Below are 19,225 nucleotides of genomic sequence, written 5' to 3'. Positions count from 1 at the left end.
TTGAGTCCTGGGTAAAGAAGGAGGTGACTTGGGATGATCTGAGCTCCCATGTGGTTAGACAGCTGGACTGCAGGGATGTGTCCCCTTCAGTGGGGTGGGATGTCTTCTTTCTCCTGCTACCTGCCCTGGCCCCTGCTGAGGGACACATAGTAGCTCCCTGAAAAGGAGCAGCCATGGGGGTGGAGCTGGTGACACTGCCGTGTCAACAGGGCATCTCTGCCTCTCCGAGCAGAAGCCAGCCTTCTTGGGCCCCAGGGCTCCGCCGCAGCACCGACTTCTAAGGTCAGGCAGTACTGCTGTGGGCACCCTCCACTGTGGCTGGGGGATGCCTGCCCTCGTGGTCATCAAGCACCAACGTGACAGGTGTGAGGCATGTTATCAGAGTGTGGCTCTGTCCCATCTAGATAAGTCACCCTTGCTAATGGCATCACACGGTGTCTGCCTGGAATAAACGTAGGGCTATGAGCCCTGGGTCGGGACCAGATGGGAACTGACATACAGCGACCTCTTGGGCAGGTGCTGAGGGCTCAGAGGTGGTGAGGGCCTTGGCTAGCACCTGCTGGGTGGGGAGCCCAGGCATCTGTGGGGACACCTGCTCTGGGAAGGCTGGGTGGGTGTGAAGGACAGTACAATGTCTGAGACATTCTGCCCTCCAGAACTTTCCACCCTGTCAGGAGGCGCAGAGCTGTGGGCTGGGCTTGGGCCGGCAGCCTCTCAGGTACAGCCAACAGGCCTGGGAGCCAGGGGCCCTGTGGGCAGCAGGGAGGTTGCCCTCAGTGAGTACTCCCCAGAGTCGAGTGTAGGCTACACGCTATCATTCACAAATGGGGGCAGGAACAGAACAGAGCCTGGGGCACATGCAGCAGAAACTGTGCATAGCATTCAGGGAAGGCCAAGATAAGCTGGGGGTGCTGAGCACCGAGGCGTGTGCCTGTAAGTCTTGTGACCTGGGAGGCTGAGGCAGGAGGATTGCAAATTCAAGGCCATTGCAACTTAGCCAGACCCTGTCTAAAATAAAAAGGCCTGGGAATGAGGCTCAGTGGCAGAGCACCCTTGGGTTCAATCCATAGTACCAAAAAATAAAAATAAGAAGGGGCTGGGGTGGTAGCTCAGTGGTACAGCGCTTGCCTAGCATGCGTGAGGCACCACATACAAAATAAAGGTCCATCAACCACTAAAAAAATATTTAAAATAAATAAATAAATAAAATAAGAAGACACAAATGGTATGACTCTTCGTCATGTACAACCAGAGATATGAAAAACTGTGCCCTCTATGTGTCATATGAATTGAAATGCCTTCTGCTGTCATACATACCAAATTAGAGTAAACTTTAAAAAATAAATAATGAAAGGTAAGATAAGCTGGGGGTGGGGGTGGGAGGTGAACAGGGCTTTGGCTTCACCTTTCAGGACTAAAGCAGAAGCAGGCCGAGGAGAGGGAGGCAGGGAGGAGCGGGGCCTCGGCCCGTGTGCCTGGGGCTGGGTGCTCACCGGTGTCGTGGATGAACCTCTCGATCTTGGACTGCATGCCCCAGTAGCGGAACTCCACCTTGCAGAGCTTGTAGGCACACATGAGGGGCAGCAGCTGCTTCTTGTACTCCTCGATCCAGTTGTCGGACAGCGGCCCGCGGTGGGTCTTGGTTGACTGGAATAGCTTGGGGTCCTCTTCGGCCTTGTACTCATTGGGCGGCACAGGGTCCTTGACGATGTCGATGAAGTCTGGGGGACACTGTGAGTGGTCACACCTGCCTGGCCTGCACCCCACCCTTGCCAGACCCTCCATGCCCACATCCTCGGAGAGCCCCAGACCTCGCATGTGGAAGGGACATGGGGGAGCAAGTATGGCGCCCTGGGTAGCTCCCTGACTGCCAGGCCTGTGCCTTTCAAGTCATGTCGACAAGCCCCACAGTCAGTGTGCCCACCACCTGGCAAAGCAGGTAACGGAGGAGGCCCTGGAGGGTCTTTTCATGGGACAGAGAGAAGGCTGGAGACGTTTCCCAGGAAAGGTGGTGTCCTGGCAGCAGGGGTGTGGACTGAGGTGGGGACTTGGGAACTGCCCAGGTATGTATGGGGCAGGGTGGCCACTGTGGTGAGATGATGGGTGTGCAGTGGGACGCCGTCCATTTCTTGCCACACGAGGTGCCAGGCCAGCACCTGGGCCAGGGCACCTACACACAGGCTCATACTGGGAGGACCCGGCCGGCTGAGCTGTTGGGGAGTTGGGCCCGGCCCCCAGAGGCCTGCTGTTTGACTAGGCTTAAGTTTATTGAATTATCTGCCAACATTTGGGAAAGTGGAAATTTCTCATGAAAACCCTGCTCTCTGGTTTCCTTAGTAAAGCTCTTAGTGAGTGGGTCCTGCTTCCTGCATGGCAGCTCCAGCTGTGGGACGGAGCCATCAGGGCACAGCCTCCATCTGCCACGGCCCCCATGGCCCGGGCTCTCATGTGAGGCTGCCAGTCTAGGGTGGCTTCCCAAGAGCCGCCGGTGCCCTTCTGGGGCTGGAGGGGCAGGGCTGTGAGCAGGAGAGGCCTCTGTCCTGGGGTGCAGGACCCCAACCTGCCTCCAGGATTGGGCCACGCTGGGGCTGAGGGGGACGGTGGGGGAGGCACAGACAGTGGCCAGGCAGGGCCTCCTGCTCACCTGTCATCAGCTGGTTCTTTTCCACAGGAGACAGGCTGAAGACGTCCGGGTTCTCCCCAGCATCGGTTTTATAAAAGGTTTCGATGTCGATGGAAAACTTCTCCACGAAAGGGCAGGTGAACCTGGGGGCAAACGGCGGCCATTGGGGCTGTGCCTGGGGGCTGCAGGTGGCCGCCTGGCCTGTTGGCACAGCTGGAGAGGGACAGGAGTGTAGGCCTGGCCAAGATGGGTTTCCCAGTCTCCTCTGGACTGTCACCTTGTCCCCAGAACAGTCAAGCCACTGAGGAGGAGGGCTGGGTTTAGGCAGCGGGGAGTCAGGGAAGGGAGCTTCTGGAAGCTGCGTCTCGAGTCCATATGCTCATGGTGGTGGCAATGTCACACAGGTAGGGCACTGTACACAGAGCTGGTGGAACTTGAGCCCTACTCCAGGACACGCCACCCCACCCCACAAGAGCCAGCTCTGGCAACGGGAACAGCTGGTACTCCCTAGTGTAGGAAGGAAGGAGGCCCTGGAAGGCGGGTGGGGACCCTGCCTGCTCAGCACGTGGAGTGGCTGGAGCAGCCCCCATCCCTCCCCCAGCAGTGCTCAGCCGCACACTGGTACAGAGTGAAGACCTGAGAGAAGCCCTGCTCAGCATGGAGTGCAGACTCCCTGCATCTGGCTACCCTCCGTTCCTTCACAGCAGGAAAAGCCCCCTGGTTTGCACTCCTCGGGCCTTCTCAGAAACCCTGGCTTGAATACCACCTTCTTTGTGGCCTCCATTTGAGGGAGGCATAGGGTATATTCCTCCCTCTTCTGTGTGTGACTGCCCTGGGGCCCTTCAGGGCACCGGTCTTGGACACAGCCTAGTACCCTTGTGAGTGCAGGGGCTGAGCCCATATAGACTCCCACTGCTGGATCTGTAGGGTTTCTTCCCACCCGACGGAGGCAGAGGAGGGCGGAGGCCGGCGCACCTGGTTCGTGTGTAGGGGTAGGCATTCCAGGACTCCTCCACCACCCGCAGGGCCGCCTTGGGCAGGATGGAGCGGAACCAGCCGGGGATGTGCATGCCCACGTGGTACACCTTGTGTGTGTACTGGCCTGAGCCGCCGGGGCCGTCTGTGTACGGCCGGTTCTCCAGGATCTCCACGCCGCTGCCCTCACCGTAGGTCTCATTTCGGCTTTTCTTCTGTGGGGACAAAAGCATGACGACGTGTGTGGTTAGAGCTTCTGCACAGGACTGGGGCCCAATAGGCCAAGCCCCAGTGTAGAATGGGAAGAAAGGCTCTGGCCACAGGCTGGCTCCGCCTGGGCCTTTCAGACCCTCCCAAATTAGACCCAAGCTCATGTGGCCCAAGCTCCCTGTGGTCAGATTCCCTCTCTGAGGCCCAGCACTGCTGATTCCTGCCTGTCCCAGGACTGAAAGTTTCCCAGGGCAAGGACAGGGTAAGGATGCCTGCTTTCTGGCTTTCACTCAGTATTGGACTGGAGATTTTAGAAGAGTTATGAGGCAAGAAAAAGAAATTGTAAGAGGCATCTGAATTGGGAAGACAGAAAGAAGCTGTCCTTGTTTGCTGAGGACATGAACTTTATACAGAAAACCCCCCCAAATTTCTTCCAAATTCATTAGACCTAATAAATGAATTCAGTAAAGTGGCCGGATACAAGACCAACACACAGAAACAAAGACTGCAAAAAAGAGATTAAGAAATCAGGGGCTGGGTTGTGGCTCAGGGGTAGAGGCACTTGCCTAGCACGTGTGAGGCCCTGGGTTCGATCCTCAGCACCACATAAAAATAAATAAATAAAATAAAGATATTGGTGTACAACTAAAAAATAAATATTAAGAAATCAACCGCATTTATAATAGCATCTGAAAGAATAAATATTTAGGAATAAGTTTAATCAAGTAGCTCCATAAAAATACTTGTGCACTAAAAACTACAAAACATTGCTGAAAGAAATCAAGGTCCTAAATAACTGGAAAAACGTCCTGTGTTCATGGACCAGAAGATTTACTATTGTTAATATAGCAATAATCCCCCAAGAAGCATACAGACCCAGTGCAGCACCTACTGAAATTCCAGAAGCCTTTTTTTTAATATAGAAAAAGAAAAACTAATGCTAAAATTCATATGGTATTGCAAGGGACCCCAAATAGCCAAAATAATCTTGAAAACAAGACAAAACTAAGCTGGAAGACTCACACTTCCTATATTAACATTTACTACAGAAAAGAAAAAGCAGAAATGGCGATATCAATATCAGGTAACAAAGAATATCAGGCTAAAGAATTCGCTACAAAGTTACAGAAATCAAAACAGTATGGTACTGTCATAGGATCAATGGAATAATATTCAGAGCCTAGAAATAAACCATATATCTAATGGCCAATTAATTTTTAAAATTAACTTATTTATTTGCTTATTTATTGGAGGTACTGGGGATTGAACCTAGGGGCATTCTACCACTGAGCTACAGCCCGAGTCCTTTTAGACTTTATTTTGTGATAGGGTCTTGGTAAGCTGCCCAGGCTGGTTTTGAACTTGTGATCCTCCTTGTCTCAGCCTCCCAAGTCACTGGGATTATAGGTGTGTGCCACCATGCATGACTGGCCAATTAATTTTGACAAGAGTGTCAAGACCATCCAATGGATAAAGACTAGTCTTTAACAAACGGTGCTGGGACAACTGGATATCTACATGTGGGAGAATGAAGTTGGACCCTACCTCACATCATACATAAAAATACAATGAAAATGGACCAAAGAATTAAATGTAAGAACTAAAACTATGAAACTGTTAGAAGGAAATAGGTCATCTTCATGACTTTGGACTTGGCAATGGTTTCTTAAATATATCAAAAGCATAATCAACAAAAGAATAGACAAATTGGTTTATCAAAATTTACAACTAGCTGGGTGCAGTGGTGCACACCTGTAATCCCAGTGGCTCAGGAGGCTGAGGCAGGAGAATCTCAAGTTCAAAGCCAGCCTCAGCAACTTAGCAAGGCCCTAAGCAACTCAGTGAGATCCTATCTTTAATAAAATACAAAAGAGGGCTGAGGATGTGGCTCAGTGGTTGAGTGCCTTTGAGTTCAGTCCCTGATACATTAAAAAAAAATTAAAACTAATGTTTATCAGAGGACAGCATCAAGAGAGTGAAGTCGATCCACTGAACATGAGAAAATATTTGTATATCATATCTGATAAGGGACTTGTATCCAGAATATATAAAGAACTCAACTCAACAACAAAACAGAAAACCCAAATTCAAAAGTGGCCAAAGGACTTGAACAGCCCTTTTGCCAGAGAAGACAGAAATGACTAAGAAGTCCATCTCCTGGCACAGAGAGCAACACCCAGGCCCAGAGGAAAGTCTAGCCTGCTCTTCAAATCGTGGGCCACTACCCATTAGTGGGTCTGAGAGTCATTTCAGTGGTTGGCCACCACCGTTAAAAAGAGAAGCAGCAGCAGAACAGAAAACCTAGGTGAGAAGAGGCTGACACCATTAGTCATCAGGAAAATGCAAATCAAACTTCGAGAGACAGTGGACCATTAAGATGGTTAAGATTAAAAACAAAAACCCAGCAGACGATCAGTGCTGGAGAGGGTATAGAGAAGCCGGGACCCTTGTACACTGCTGCTGGGGATGGGAGGGCACATAAAATGGGGGGAATGCAAAAATGGTGGAAAACAGTTTGGAGGTTTCTCAAAAAGAGACACAGGGGGACTGGGGCTCAGTGGTACAGCACTTGCGTGGCATGTGTGAAGCGCTGGATTCGATTCTCAGCACCACGTATAAATAAATGAACAGAATAAAGGTCCATCAACAACTAAAAAAAAATCTAAAAATAAAAAAAATAAAGAGAGACATAGGATTACCACATGACCAACAAGTACACTTCTGGTTGCGTGCACAAAAGACTTGAGAACAGGGGCTGAACAGACACTGAGTGCCCCTGTGATTTTGGTGACCTGAGGTCAACCACAGTCTGAAAACATTTCATGGAAAATTCCAGAAATAGACAATTTGTAAGTGTTAAATAACTTTTATTATAGTATGCTATTATAATTATTCTATTTTGTTATTAGTTGTTATTCTCTTACTGTGCCTACTTAAACTTTTCCCTGAAACTTATTTTACTGTGAAAAAAAAAATATAAAATATATATATTTTTTTCTTTTTGAATTTTGAGACAGGGTCTTGCTGAGTTGCCCAGGATGGCCTTGAACTCTTGCTTTAGACTCTCTGGTAGCTAGGATCATGAGCATGCCCCACCATGCCCAGCTCTCTAATTTGTAAATTAAACTTTATCATAGATCTGTATGGAGAAAAATGAAGCGTAGGAGTTTGGTACTGTCCATAGCTTCGGGCAACCACAGAGGTCTTAGAATGTATCCCCTGCAGATAAAAGGGGGAGACTGTGCTTGTGCACCAGGCCTTCAGACGACCCCAGTTCTTCCAAACTGTCTGTCAACTAAAGAATGGATAAATGAAATATGTTCCACCTGCATCAAAGGATATCATTCAGATGTATGTGTTTCAAGGTGGGCCAACTTGGAAACATTGTGCTGAATGACAGGAGCCAGTCACAGACACCACAGATGTGACTCCACTCCTGTGAAATGTCTAAAACAGACAAATCCACAGAGACAGAAAGTGGGGTAGTGGGGACTTGGGGCTGGGAGGCGGGGTAGAAATGAAGGATGACTGCTAATGGGTCCAGGTTTCTTTTGAGGTGATCAAAATATTCTAATGGACTTTTCTTGGGGGTGCTGGGGAGCCAACCCAGGGCCTTACACGTGCTAAGCGTGGGTTCTTACTACTGAGCTGCACTCCCAGCTCTCAACATATTCTGGAATCACTGTGGTAATGGCTGGTCACGCACTCTGCGAACACACTAGAAGGGAAGATTACATGGTGGGTGAATGACAGTTTGGGAGCTGTTTTCTGGGAACAGGGCTCCAATGTCAAGGAGGCATGGGGGGTTGCTGGGGCTGAGAATGTCCTGCTATGTACACAGATGTTCACTGGATGGGAACCCACCTTGGCAGGTGCTCACGGATCATACCCTTTCTTTTTTTTTTTTTTTTTTTAAATATTTATTTATTTTTTTAGTTTTTCGGCGGACACAACATCTTTGTTTGTATGTGGTGCTGAGGATCGAACCCCGGGCCGCACGCATGCCAGGCGAGCGCGCCACCGCTTGAGCCACATCCCCAGCCCCGGATCATACCCTTTCTACATATGTAAATCCTTGAATAAAAAGTGAAGGGAATTGGGGCTGTGGCTCAGTGGTGGAGCCTAGCATGTGTGAGGCCCTGGGTTCGATCCTCAGCACCACATAAAAATAAATAAATAAAATAAAGGTATCGTGTCATAACTTAAAAAAAAAAAAGTGAAGAGAATTAGGAACAAAACCAAAGGAAAAAACAGCTACAGCTCAGAGTATCCCACCTACAGAGTGCCAGGCCAGAGGGACCCTGCCACAGAGCCATGTTCCAAGGGGAATGCCAACTTGCCAGGGGAAGCTGACTGGCCCTCTGGCAGGGCTTCTGGGGAAAGACAGCCGCCTCTACTTGCAGTTGCCAGGTGCCAGCTTCAGCCCAGCCTGGGGTGGGGCAGGGGATCCTCCAGCCTCCAAAGCCCACACGCTGCTCAGGTGTTTCCCTGAAGGACGGAGCGAGGAGCCAGGATGTCTGATTCTCTGCTTGGCCTCGTTTTCTAGTCTCGGATCAGCCACTAACATGGCAGCTGGGTTGTAAGATTGCAGGGCAGAGGAGAAGGGCTGGTCCAGAGGATGTGGCTGGGGAGGAAGGCCCTCCCGTGGCCATAGCACTAGGTCCCCTGTCACCCTGCAGGACATCAGACACAGGCACTTGTGGAGCCTGCTGGGGCCAAGACATGGAGACAGCGGCCATGCAGGGCAGGCCAGCATTACCGGGAACCAGTGCAGCCAGGGAAGAGGCTTCCTGGGAGAGGTGGTCCCCAGGGGCAACCACTGCTCCTCCCTGAGCAGGAGCCTTGTGGAGCCTTCTGGACTTGCCTCAGACACAGCTAACCCTTGAGGCCCACGTCCCCTCCGCATTCAGAGCTGCCGCCCCATCCCACAGTGAGGAGATGGAGCCCACCCAGGGGACAGCCCTGCTCCCATGTGGGAGCAGCTGGGCAGCATGGAGACAGAGGACGAGGCACATCACCCTGCCCTGCTGGGAGCTGCTTGGTACCAAAGCTCAGAGTATCCCACCTACAGAGTGCCAGGCCATCAGGGACCCTGTGGGCCAGGCCATCAGGAGACGTACTGGGGGGCAATGCGTTTACACTCAGGGACCCCATGTGCCTGGTTGTCTCCCTTCAGTGCCCCACCCCAGCAGCTCCTTCCAGATGGAGTGGCAAGCATCCTCTGATCTGTCTCTTCTCCTGCTGCCCTGGCTAGGGGTGACTCAGTCTACCAGCGGGGCCAGTAGCATCTCCTGACCATTAGCCCTGACATCTAACTTACTCTACAGCAGGGGGGGTGGATGGGTCAGCTCACAGTATAGCTGGAAGGGACAGGGCTCACTGGAGGGAGGGGGCACCTAGGAGTGTCCCCTGCTACCAAACAGCCTGATCCCAGTCTCCTAAGCTTGGCACATGACTTGGGAGACTGAGGTCTGTGATCATGTGCTGGGCTACTGCTCAGGGTGTCAGTGTGTGTGTGCGCAGCACACATGTGGGATGTGTGCGCCTCCAGGAGCCGAGGGCCCATGGATTCAGGGCTTTTCTGGGCAGAGCAGAAGGAGAATGTGCTCGCAGCTGTCTCTAGAGGAAGAGATTCCAAAGGCAAAGACACTGACAGTAACACATCCTGAGATAACCTGTGTGTGATGCCCTGGGGAAACTGAGGGCCAGGGGCGGAAATGAGGTGTGAGGCCACACAGCCAGGTGCCAGACAGGAGGGATTCTCCCAGGCCCCAGGCAACATAGAGGTCCACAAACTCCCCAAAGACCTGACTTTCTCACGGCTGCTGCTCACAGCTCATTAAAAACACGTTCTCCTAAACATAAGAGCTAAAACTATAAAACTATTAGAAGAAAACACAGGCATGAATCTTGATGACCTTGGATTAAGCAGTGGTCTCGGAACAATAATGCCAAAAGCCTAAGCAATTAACAAAGAAAAAAAAAACAGATAAACTAGGCTTAAACACAATTAATAACCTCTGTGCTCCAAAGGACATTAAAAAGAAGGTGAAAAGAGAAGCTTACATAATGGGAGAAATTTTTTTGAGGAGCTCATATCCAAAATATATAAAGAATTCTTAAAATTCAACAATGAGACAAACAACCCAAGTCAAAAATGGTCAAAGGGTGTGAATAGTCGTTTCTCCAAAGAAGATACAAATGGCCAAAATAGCACCTGAAGAGATGCTCAGCATCACTAGTATTAGGTAAATGCAAACCCAAACCACAATGAGGAGGCACTTCACTCCCCCTGTGCTGCCTCACCCCCAGGCGGGACCCTGGGAACAGACAGCAGCAGGGCCTGAGGTGGAGGAACGGACCCCACACGCGGATGGGGGAATGTAAGGTGGCACAGTTGCTGTGGAACAGAGTGGCAGGTCCTCAGAAAGTCAAACTCAGAGTTGCTGCACGACCTAGAAATTCTACCCCCAGGCATACACCCTGCAAAAGGGAAAACCTGTGTCCACACAAAAACTTGTAGATGAACATTTAAGTGTAGTAGCCGAAAGGCAGAAACCACCTGCATGTCCACCAACAGATGGTGGATCAACAAATATGGGGGGCTTCTGTTGGGGAGTGGCCAGTGGCAAAGAGGAACCAACTACTGGTACTTGCCATAATGTGGATGAGCCCTGAAACCATTAAATGACAGAAACCAGACCGGGAAGGCCACAGGTTGCAGGGTCCCACTGAGATGAGATGTCCAGAACACAAACCCAGAACCTGGAAGCAGGCAGGCCACTGCCAGGGGCTGGGCGCGGTGGGGGGACGGACAGCGGCTCCTTTCTGGGTGATGAAAATGTGCTCAAATCGATTGTGGTGATGGCGCATCTCTGTGGACATGCTGACCTCTGACCTGTACACTTTAAACAGGTGAGTCACGTGGGAAAACCCCATCCTGACTCCTATGCTCACTAAGATTTAAGAAAGGTCAAATGTGAGGAGTGGGATAGGGCTTGGTGACCCTGTCTGACAGAGATGACATCTGAGTCACCTCTAAGTGTCTCTGCCACAAATGACTTTCCTTGTGCCCCAAAGGTCAGTTTTCTGCTCATGCAGAAAACCTCATGCTTGAGGTGTGGGTGACTTTAAGTCATGGGGACGTGACGGCGTGGTCAGGGCTGTCTTCAGTCAGTTTCCTGAACAGCAGGTGTGTGTCCACACACTCACACCTGGCACCAAGCTAAGCATACACACCTATGTGCACAGGTGCTCACAGAGGTACTCCCAGGGCGCTGCCTCCTGCCTGGGGCAGGACTGCCGCAGTCTGGCTGGGCACAAATAACTGAGCCGCCACAAAACCTTGTAGGTTCAAACAACAACTACTTTATTTCCGAACTCCTGCAAACGCCACACATGCGGCCTTCTCCCGGGACACACCACACACCAACCGGAAAATCTCTCCCCCGGGCTGCGCGCACACTCACTCTCGGAACCCCGCGAGAACTCAACACGGGAACTCCAAAGTAACAGGCCCGTTGCAGCAAGAGCCATCCTATTACCGGCCAGTAAAGGTCTAATATACAATTGAATCAATCCAGCATCATCTTAATGGCTCGCCTCTCAACCAATACTATTGACAAAATGCCAGGGGCCATTCCGACTCGGTTGTGGCTCTCAGCACAGGACCCTCTGCACAGCACAAAGAGGTGCTCCTTCTTCATGGCCCAGAGCTCCCAAGTCTAGGCTTCAGAAGAAAGAAGACCTGGTGAGGCACAGATGAAGTCAGGTGCCATCCCTCTGCCTCTCAAAGGGCTCCTGGACCGAGGGCCAGACACCTGGTGAACATGACCCTTGCGGCCTGAATGCTCTCAACTGTGCCCATGCCTCAGATGACCTTCTCCTTCAGCTGCCCCACCATCCCTTGAGCAAGGGGCAGTATTACTGTGACCCCAATTTGCAAATGAGGAGGAGACTGTGAGAGGTGGTCACCTGTCCACAGTTCTGAGTGGCAGAGCTGGCCTTGACCCTCTTGATTCCAGGGACTGCTCAGCCCACAGGGCTGGCTGCCCCGGGGAAAGCACAAGGCAGGTGTTTGGCAAATACTTGCTGAAGGTCTAAATGGACTCTGAGCTCACCTCTGTGGCCACTCCCATAGGCCGGACAGGTCACTTCCCTCTGGTCTCAGTTCCTAAAACCAAAAGTGTGTGGGGTACCTATCTGCCCACATCTTGGTTTAGGCAGCTGGAATGTCCTCCTCACCCCCACATTTACGTGCGCCTAGAACCTCAGAATGAGACTTATTTGGAGCTAGGGTCTCTGCAGGTGTCATTAGTGATGCTGTCACAGGCCAGGAAACACCTGCAGCGGCAGAAGCTAGAAGACAAGGCAGCGCCCTCCCCCACAGCCTGGCAGGGAGGGGCCCTGCAGGGACCTTGATGCCCAGCTTCAGGGATCCTAAGCCACAAGGGAATAAACTCCTGCTGTTTCAAGCCACCCCGCTTATGCTTCTCTGTTACCAAAAAACCGCTCTGAGAAGACACGTGAGGCCAGGGCTGTCAGGACCTTGCAGGAGTCTCTAATGGCATCCCCCACCTGCCAGGGTGCAGAAGGCTGGGGGGGAAGCTGACAAGGAGCAGGGAGGGGTCTCTTCCACTTAGTCTACAGGGTGTTTGGGATGCTGTGCAAATGTCCCCACTCAGGCGGACTTAGACCTTGTCCTCCCCAGGCGCTCCTAGAAGGGCCAGCAAGCCTACCAGAGCAACTCCCTCCAGAGACTCCAGGGAGGACCGTTCCCTGCCTCCTTCAGCTCCGGGGACTCTTTCTTCAGCAGAGTGACATCAGTTGCCTCTCTGCCTGTCTTCTCGTGCCTCTCTCCATCCTCTCCTCCTCCTCTGTTTTGTGGTGCTGGGGACTGAGCCCAGGGCTTGGTGCATGCTGGACAAGCACTCCACCACTGAGCTACATCCCCAGCCCCTTTAAACTTTTTACTTTGAGACAAGGTCTTGCCAAATTGCCCTGGCTGGCCTTGAACTTGTGATCCTCCTGCCTTAGCCTCCTAAATAGCTGAGATTACAGGCACCTGCCACCACACCCAGCCTGTCCTTTCCTCTTCTTAGAGTGGACCCTAAATTGAATGGCTATTGTCCCTATAAGTCCAGGATGACCTCATCTCAAGATTCTTAATAGATTACATATGTAAAGACTCTAGTTCAAATCACAGTCATGAGCCGAAGTTCAGCTGCACATGGATTTTGGGGGACACTAGTCAATCAGCTGGTAGCACCCACAATGGCTCCTGTAGCTGGACTTCAGCTGCCATCGGATAAACAGGAGTACCCCCTGCTCATCCCCCCATGCCCAGCAGGTGAGCTCCTCATCTCTCAGAGGGGGCCTCCATGCCTCCTGCCCAGCCACAAAGCCTTCAGTTACCAGACTTTTCCCCAGCATGTGGTGACTGTGGGCTGATCACACCACCTGGCCTGGCTGATCCAAGGTGACCTTGAGTTATGTGTATGAGTACTTGAGTCCTGGGATGCTGCGGGTAGGGCTATGTAAGGGGGTAGACGACATCTCTGATCCAATCCCCTGAAGGTGTGATTTCAGAGAGGGTAAGAGGGGGGTCCACAGGAGACCTTGCAATGTGCAAAGGAAGCTAGCCAGGTCTCCAGAGACTGGCTCCATGGGGTCAGCTGTGGATACTCCGACAAGTTCTTTGACATCTCTGAACTCCTGCCCCTAGGGGGCACTGCCACCAACCCTGCAGGTCATCAGGAGGATTAAATGCTTCAGGCTCAGGGCTGCCACCATCACCAGTGACATTATGGATGGCTAGGTAACTTGTGGGGTTGGGACAGTGGGGCACCCTCAGGCAAAGGCCACAGTTGGTCCTGGCTGGCCCTAGAGTCTGCATGACCCAGCACTTTGACGCCTCCGCATAGCAGATGTGTAGTGAAGAGTGAGTCAGTAAGCTCTAGCCACTGTCATCAGGAACTCTGGAGCTGGTGTGCCCAGGGCAGCCAGCCCTGCCCAGGTGACCCCTGGGTCCCTGTGGGCCTGGAGCGCTGCGGCTGTTGTGCCACGTGGGAGCATGCTCTTCCCAGTCATGCTGCGCTCTGCCCACTCAGGAAACTACCCGGTCCCTGCCTCCTGTCCTTGAGCTGTGCTGCCAGGCTCCCAAGAGGGAAGGACGCAAGACCAAGGGCCCCTGCAGGGCAGCCTCAGAGCTGTCCAGGGTCCTGGTCCAACCCCTCTGCTCCTCTCTTGGTGGCAAGCCCTGGCTGAGCCTTGGTGGATGCTCCCAGCCAGTAACTCTACACTGTGTGTGCTGGGCGCTGCCCAGGCATGGGCGAGGTGCGTGGCCACGGGAGTTCCGTCCATCTTTTCCAAGACCTTCCCGTGGTAGCAGGTCCAGAGGAAGGCCTCTTCCCAGATGCTGCCCAGCTGTGGGCAGCACAGTGGGGGTGGACTGAGCTTGCTACTCTCTCAAGAAAATGAGGCTGCCTCTTAAGGCCCATTACAGAACATGCCAGTCCCTGGCATGCTGGCCTGAGCCCGTGCACTGACCTGTCCCCCACTCTCTCCCAGCTCTCCCCCATTCCTGCCCGTGTTTGGGGTGGCTGCATCTGTATCATCTCCTGGGACATGCTGGTGTCACTCCATTTGCCTCTGCAATCAGCCCTCGCACAGGCAGGGCACAGAGAAGCCTGTGGACCCAGCTACTGTTTAACACGGTCCAACTGACACAGCAAACCGCGCACATGTCAAGGTGCGGATTCTGACATCTTCAGACCTCTGAGCCCTTCCCCACAGGGACTCAAGACCCCAGGACTCCAGGTCCAAAGTCAGGGCAGGAAGGGGCCAGTGCAGGAGCAGAAGGAGTGGGCCAAGTGGAAGACAGGATGTGGGGCTGGGAAGAGCGAGCGCCACAGGCCCTGGAGTGGCAGAGAGACCACGGAACAGAGGAGTGACCCTTGGCCCTGTGGGATGTGCAGGGCCTCAGGAGATGGGCTCTGTCTGTGAGCGGGAGTCTCAGGGACAGGAAGGACACAGTCAAGTGCCTGTGTTCTAGTCCCCATATCTGGCGGTCCCCACTGGCCTCTGTTGCCCTCCCTGTCCACCCGAGGGCCTGGGGGCACAGCTCATGCCACTTCCCACCAGCACCCTCTCATGGGATGAGGTGTGGGGAGGTGCTGATTCCTGGAGAGGCTGCCTCTCTCCCTGTTCTGGGTGTGGGGGTTTCTTGTCCTCTCTCGCTGGCCCCCTGCTCCTGTCTGCCAAGGCACCCCCACTTCTGAGGCTGGTAGTAGCTTCCCCTGCAGCCCCACAGGAGTCCCAGAGCTCTCCAGGCCAGAGAGGCCACCCAGGAGCTGGAGGAGCTGGGTTCCAGTCCTGGATCTGGGAGCTCAATTTTCCTACCTGTAGAGCAGGAAGTTGGCTTCCAGAGCCCTTCCTGTTCTCACAGAGCTGGTGCTCTGTGAGAGGCCAGCTATGTAAAAGACAAAGAAAGCAAAGCTTGGAGAGACTCACTCGCCTGCTCGCCCGCTCGCCAGGACTGGACTTAACTGAGGGTCAGCTGGGCCCTAAAAGCCCACCCTTTCTCCAAAAGACTGAGATTCTTAGCTGCGTTGTTGCCTGGAGACGGACCACACCTCGACTCCAGCTGGTCCTGTACACATCTGCTCTGGAGTCCCTGGCTATAGTGTCTTCACGATGCTGAGGCTCAACCTTCCTGCCTCTGCCAGTATGGGCCATGAGGAAGGGCTGGGAGACCCCAAGTCAGCTGAGCAGAGGCCTGGGTCCCCCACAGGGGTCCTAGTCTCAGAGGAGAGGCTGCGCTGGCCTTGAGAGCAGCCAGAGAGGTGGCTGTGGTGAGAACTGGAGTGTTCCTGTGTGTGTCCACGAGGGGACACGGGCTCACCTGTGTTGGTGAGCACCCCAGCCACACTGTCCGCCTTCGCCTGGGCACACCAACACTGGGCACAAAACACCTTTCTGGGTGACACCTGACTGGTTTTGCCTATGTGGGGAGGAAAGAAGATGTGTGCCCACGTGCTTACCGACCAGAAGGACTACAGGGAAAGACTGGAAGCTCAGAGTGGCTGAGGAACCCAGCTAGTACCAGGAGGCCACCTGGACTCAGCTGGGAGGGAGGCCCCACCTGGCCTGAGGGCCGACACTTCTGGGCGCTCCTGGTCTGCAGGCGGGGAGCCGTCTCCACCCACCACGCGCCTGGTTAACAGTTCAGCATTCATCAAAAGACGCTGCACACAATTCACAGTGGCCAAACTTGGAGTCAGCCTAGGTGTCCGTCAACAGGTGAACAGATAGAGAGAATGTTGTAGATGTACACAACGGAGCTTAATCAGCCGTAAAGAAGAACAAAACCATGTCCTGGCAGGAAGATGGATGGAACCATTATGTTAAGTGAAATACGTCAAACTCCGAATGTCAGGGGTCTGATGTTTTCTCTCAAACGTGAAAGCTAGAGAGAAAAAAGGAATAGGAAGGTGTGGGGAGGGGGATGTCATGAAAATCAGAGGGAAATGGCTGGAGGAGAGGGAGCAAGGGTGGGAGGTGGGGAGTGCTGGGGAGGGCTGAATCATATTGCTATATTGTGTGCATGCACAAATGTGTAACAATGATCCCATCAATACGTATGATAAAAAATGTGAGAGAGGGAGAGGAAAAAAGATGGCACTGCACAGGTTGGGAGGGCCTTGGCTGCGTGGAGGAAGTCTGCCATCACACAGGGGCTGCGAGTTGCTTAACAGCCACATTCACAGAAGACATAAAGACAGATGCTGTGCAAATGGCAGGTATTTGGAGGGGCCCAGAGTCATGGGTGGTTCTGTGCTGGAGAGAAGCAGATTTGGGGTGATCCAGAGGCTGGAGGCACATCCTTCTGGACCCCCATCGTCCACCCTGGAAGGCCAGGTGCAGTGGAGGGGTTGCCTGCTGTGGTCGGGGCTCACTGCTAGGGCAGGAATTGAGAAGCTGCAGGACAAATGGCAGCTGTAGCAGATGGGCCTGGTCCTAGAATGAGCTGAGCTATTTCCAGAGCGCTAAGAGCTGGGCCTGATTTAAACTTCCTCCTCTCCCCACTCTAGAAATAATTAAGGGGTAAGTGGCTCGAGAGGGAATTGAGCGGTCCTTCTGAAGCAGCTTAGAGCAAACAGCCCCCCAGAGAGCTGGGCCACCTCCTGCTCTCCTCCCCGCAAGCCTGGCCAATCCTTGTAGCTCCATTCACCTCCTCCCTGGTGGGAGCTGGGTCTCTAGACTCTGCTGGGGGCTCATAATACCCCCGACCCAGGTAAACCCAGGGATGGGAGGTCCAAGCCTTGCCAGCAGCAGCGCCCCTCTGCCCGACAGCTCACGTGATGAGGTGACCAGGTGACTGTGCAGCAAGAAGCTGGCCCAAGGCAGAGACCAGAGGCCCCAGTGTGCCCAGAGGAGCCAGAGACAGGCCAAGCAGGTTCCTAATCAGTGGGAGGCCCTAAGGCCCTCAGCTTGAAGGAAAACAGACAGGTTGGGCAGAGGCCACACTGGACCATGCAGGAGGCTGGCTGGAGAGCTGGACTGGGAGACCCTGCGGAGCGAAGACCCCAGCCAGGACCCCAGTGGGTGGGGTCACGGGGGGGGGTCTGGTGTTAGGGCCAGAGCAGCCAGGATCCTGGGTTCCAGGCTGGGCAGGCACTGAGGAGGGAGCAGCCATGTCTCCTGGGAATGGGTGAGAGCTGCTGGCTCCTCACGAACCTCACACTCACGTGAGACTGTGAACCAGGCACGTGTCCCACAGTGCTGCTTAAGTGGCAGCAACCATAGTAATGTGGGGGTCCGAGAGCTAGGAGACAGGCTGCGTGCTTCTGGGTAAGTCACTGAACCTCTCTGACCTCAAAAGTACCTGACTTTTAAATGGGGTGCTATAGACTGAATGTTGTGTCCCCTGAAGATTCCCACAGTGAAGTTCTAACCCCTAGTACGATGGTCTCCGGAGAAGGGGCCTTTCAGAGGCCGTTAGGGCTCATGAGGTCATGAGCTCAGAGCCCGGGATGGGCTCAGCACACTCACAGACTCACGAGAAGAAGAAAAGATACCAGAATGTTCTTTCCCACTCCTTCTCCCCGCCCCTCTTCCTCTGCCACGCCAGGACACAGGGGGAGGGTACATGTGTGCAAACTAGGAGGAGAACTCTCCCCAGAAATGGACCTACCAGACCTGGAGCCAGGCCAACCAGTGCCTGATGCTCAAGCCCCAGGCCGGGTACTTGGTGGCTGCCGTCTGAGCTAAGACCTGGGCTCAGAGTTAGTCCTGAGAGAACAGTGCTGGCCAAAGACTCTGGTGCCACATAGTGTGCCTGGATGCCCAGCATCATGCTTGGAAGCCAGAAATCCAGTCCAGGCCCGCGGTTGTCTGCACTGGCCCCGACCCACCTGTATCATGTAGAGCTGGGCGATGCGGTACTCCTCCACGGTCATCGGCAGAGGGATCCGATATTCCTTTATAATCATCTTGGAGTCCCAGCCTTCCCGACGATGGGGAACTGCGAGTTAGGACTTCTAGACGAGGCTCCTTAATTTACCATGACAGAATGCACCAAGGGCCCCTGAGAGAAAGAGAGAGGATAGGACAGTCACTTTCTGCAAAGGCTGATGAATGCCACAGCACAGAGGAAAGCCTGGTCTAGACCCAGGCCAGAATTCCAGTGTCCACCCCAGCCCAGGCCAGCAGGGTGACCCGAGTGAATTCCTCGCCTCCTCAGCCTCCCTGTTCCTTGTCTGCTCAGCAATCTTCAGAGCTGGGAGGACGGAGGCTGTGTGTCCGCTCTGATCAACCAATAGTCCCGGGAGGGAAGGACAGCTTCCGAGGGCCAGGCAGAGGGCACAGCTCCCTCGGGGTCCTGACAGACCTCAGCCCGGGTCCCCAGTCCCTGTGGGTGGCCCTTGTGATGTGGCAAATGGAGACGGCCCATTGTGGGAAAGAAGCCGAATAAATAAAAGGATGAAAAACAGACGTGAGGAATTGAAAGTCAGCAGGCCAGCCCTTCTGTGTGGGGGCAGCCGGTCCTGCTCCTGTCACCAGGGGCAACAGAGTCACTGAGTCCGGGCAGAAGACGGGATCTGAAGTTTGGTTTCAGTTCAATGCAAGCAATCACATTAGGAAGCCATCCTCTGTGAGCCAGGCCCGGACCCGCAGCCTTTGCTGAAAACGTCATTTCATGACCGCCTGAGGTCCCACAAAGCCATTGATGGGAGCTGAGTGAAGGCTTCTGAGATGGGGTTTGGCAGAACTAGGAGGGCATTTCAGAAAGGCCACTCCAGGGTGGCAGCTGGGGCAGGGCACCAGCTAAGTGGAGAGAGCCGGCCACTCGGGCAGCCTCCCCAGGGCACCATCTGCACGGAGCACATGGCACCAGCGGGGCATTAAAGCATTAGG

The 19,225-nt window shown here is 53.5% G+C and overlaps 1 protein-coding gene across 9 annotated transcripts in view; it reads right to left on the bottom strand.

Annotated features, from left to right (window-relative positions):
• Pitpnm2 (phosphatidylinositol transfer protein membrane associated 2) overlaps nucleotides 1-19,225 on the bottom strand; it is a 125,379-nt gene that overhangs the window by 19,605 nt on the left and 86,549 nt on the right. For all 9 annotated transcript variants that reach the window (XM_071616293.1, XM_071616290.1, XM_027921411.2 and 6 more), the window contains 4 exons: nucleotides 18,223-18,395; nucleotides 3,599-3,813; nucleotides 2,645-2,766; nucleotides 1,494-1,721 (listed from right to left, as the gene is read on the bottom strand). In XM_071616293.1, the coding sequence (XP_071472394.1) occupies nucleotides 1,494-1,721; nucleotides 2,645-2,766; nucleotides 3,599-3,813; nucleotides 18,223-18,300 (643 nt within the window). In that variant the 5' untranslated portion in view covers nucleotides 18,301-18,395. The remainder of the gene's footprint in view (nucleotides 1-1,493; nucleotides 1,722-2,644; nucleotides 2,767-3,598; nucleotides 3,814-18,222; nucleotides 18,396-19,225) is intronic.

The sequence above is a fragment of the Marmota flaviventris genome, chromosome 1, assembly GCF_047511675.1.
Source record: "Marmota flaviventris isolate mMarFla1 chromosome 1, mMarFla1.hap1, whole genome shotgun sequence".
Taxonomy (NCBI): Eukaryota; Metazoa; Chordata; class Mammalia; order Rodentia; family Sciuridae; genus Marmota; species Marmota flaviventris.
Note: the sequence above shows the minus strand (reverse complement) of the source record. Positions and strands in the feature narration are given on the sequence as shown.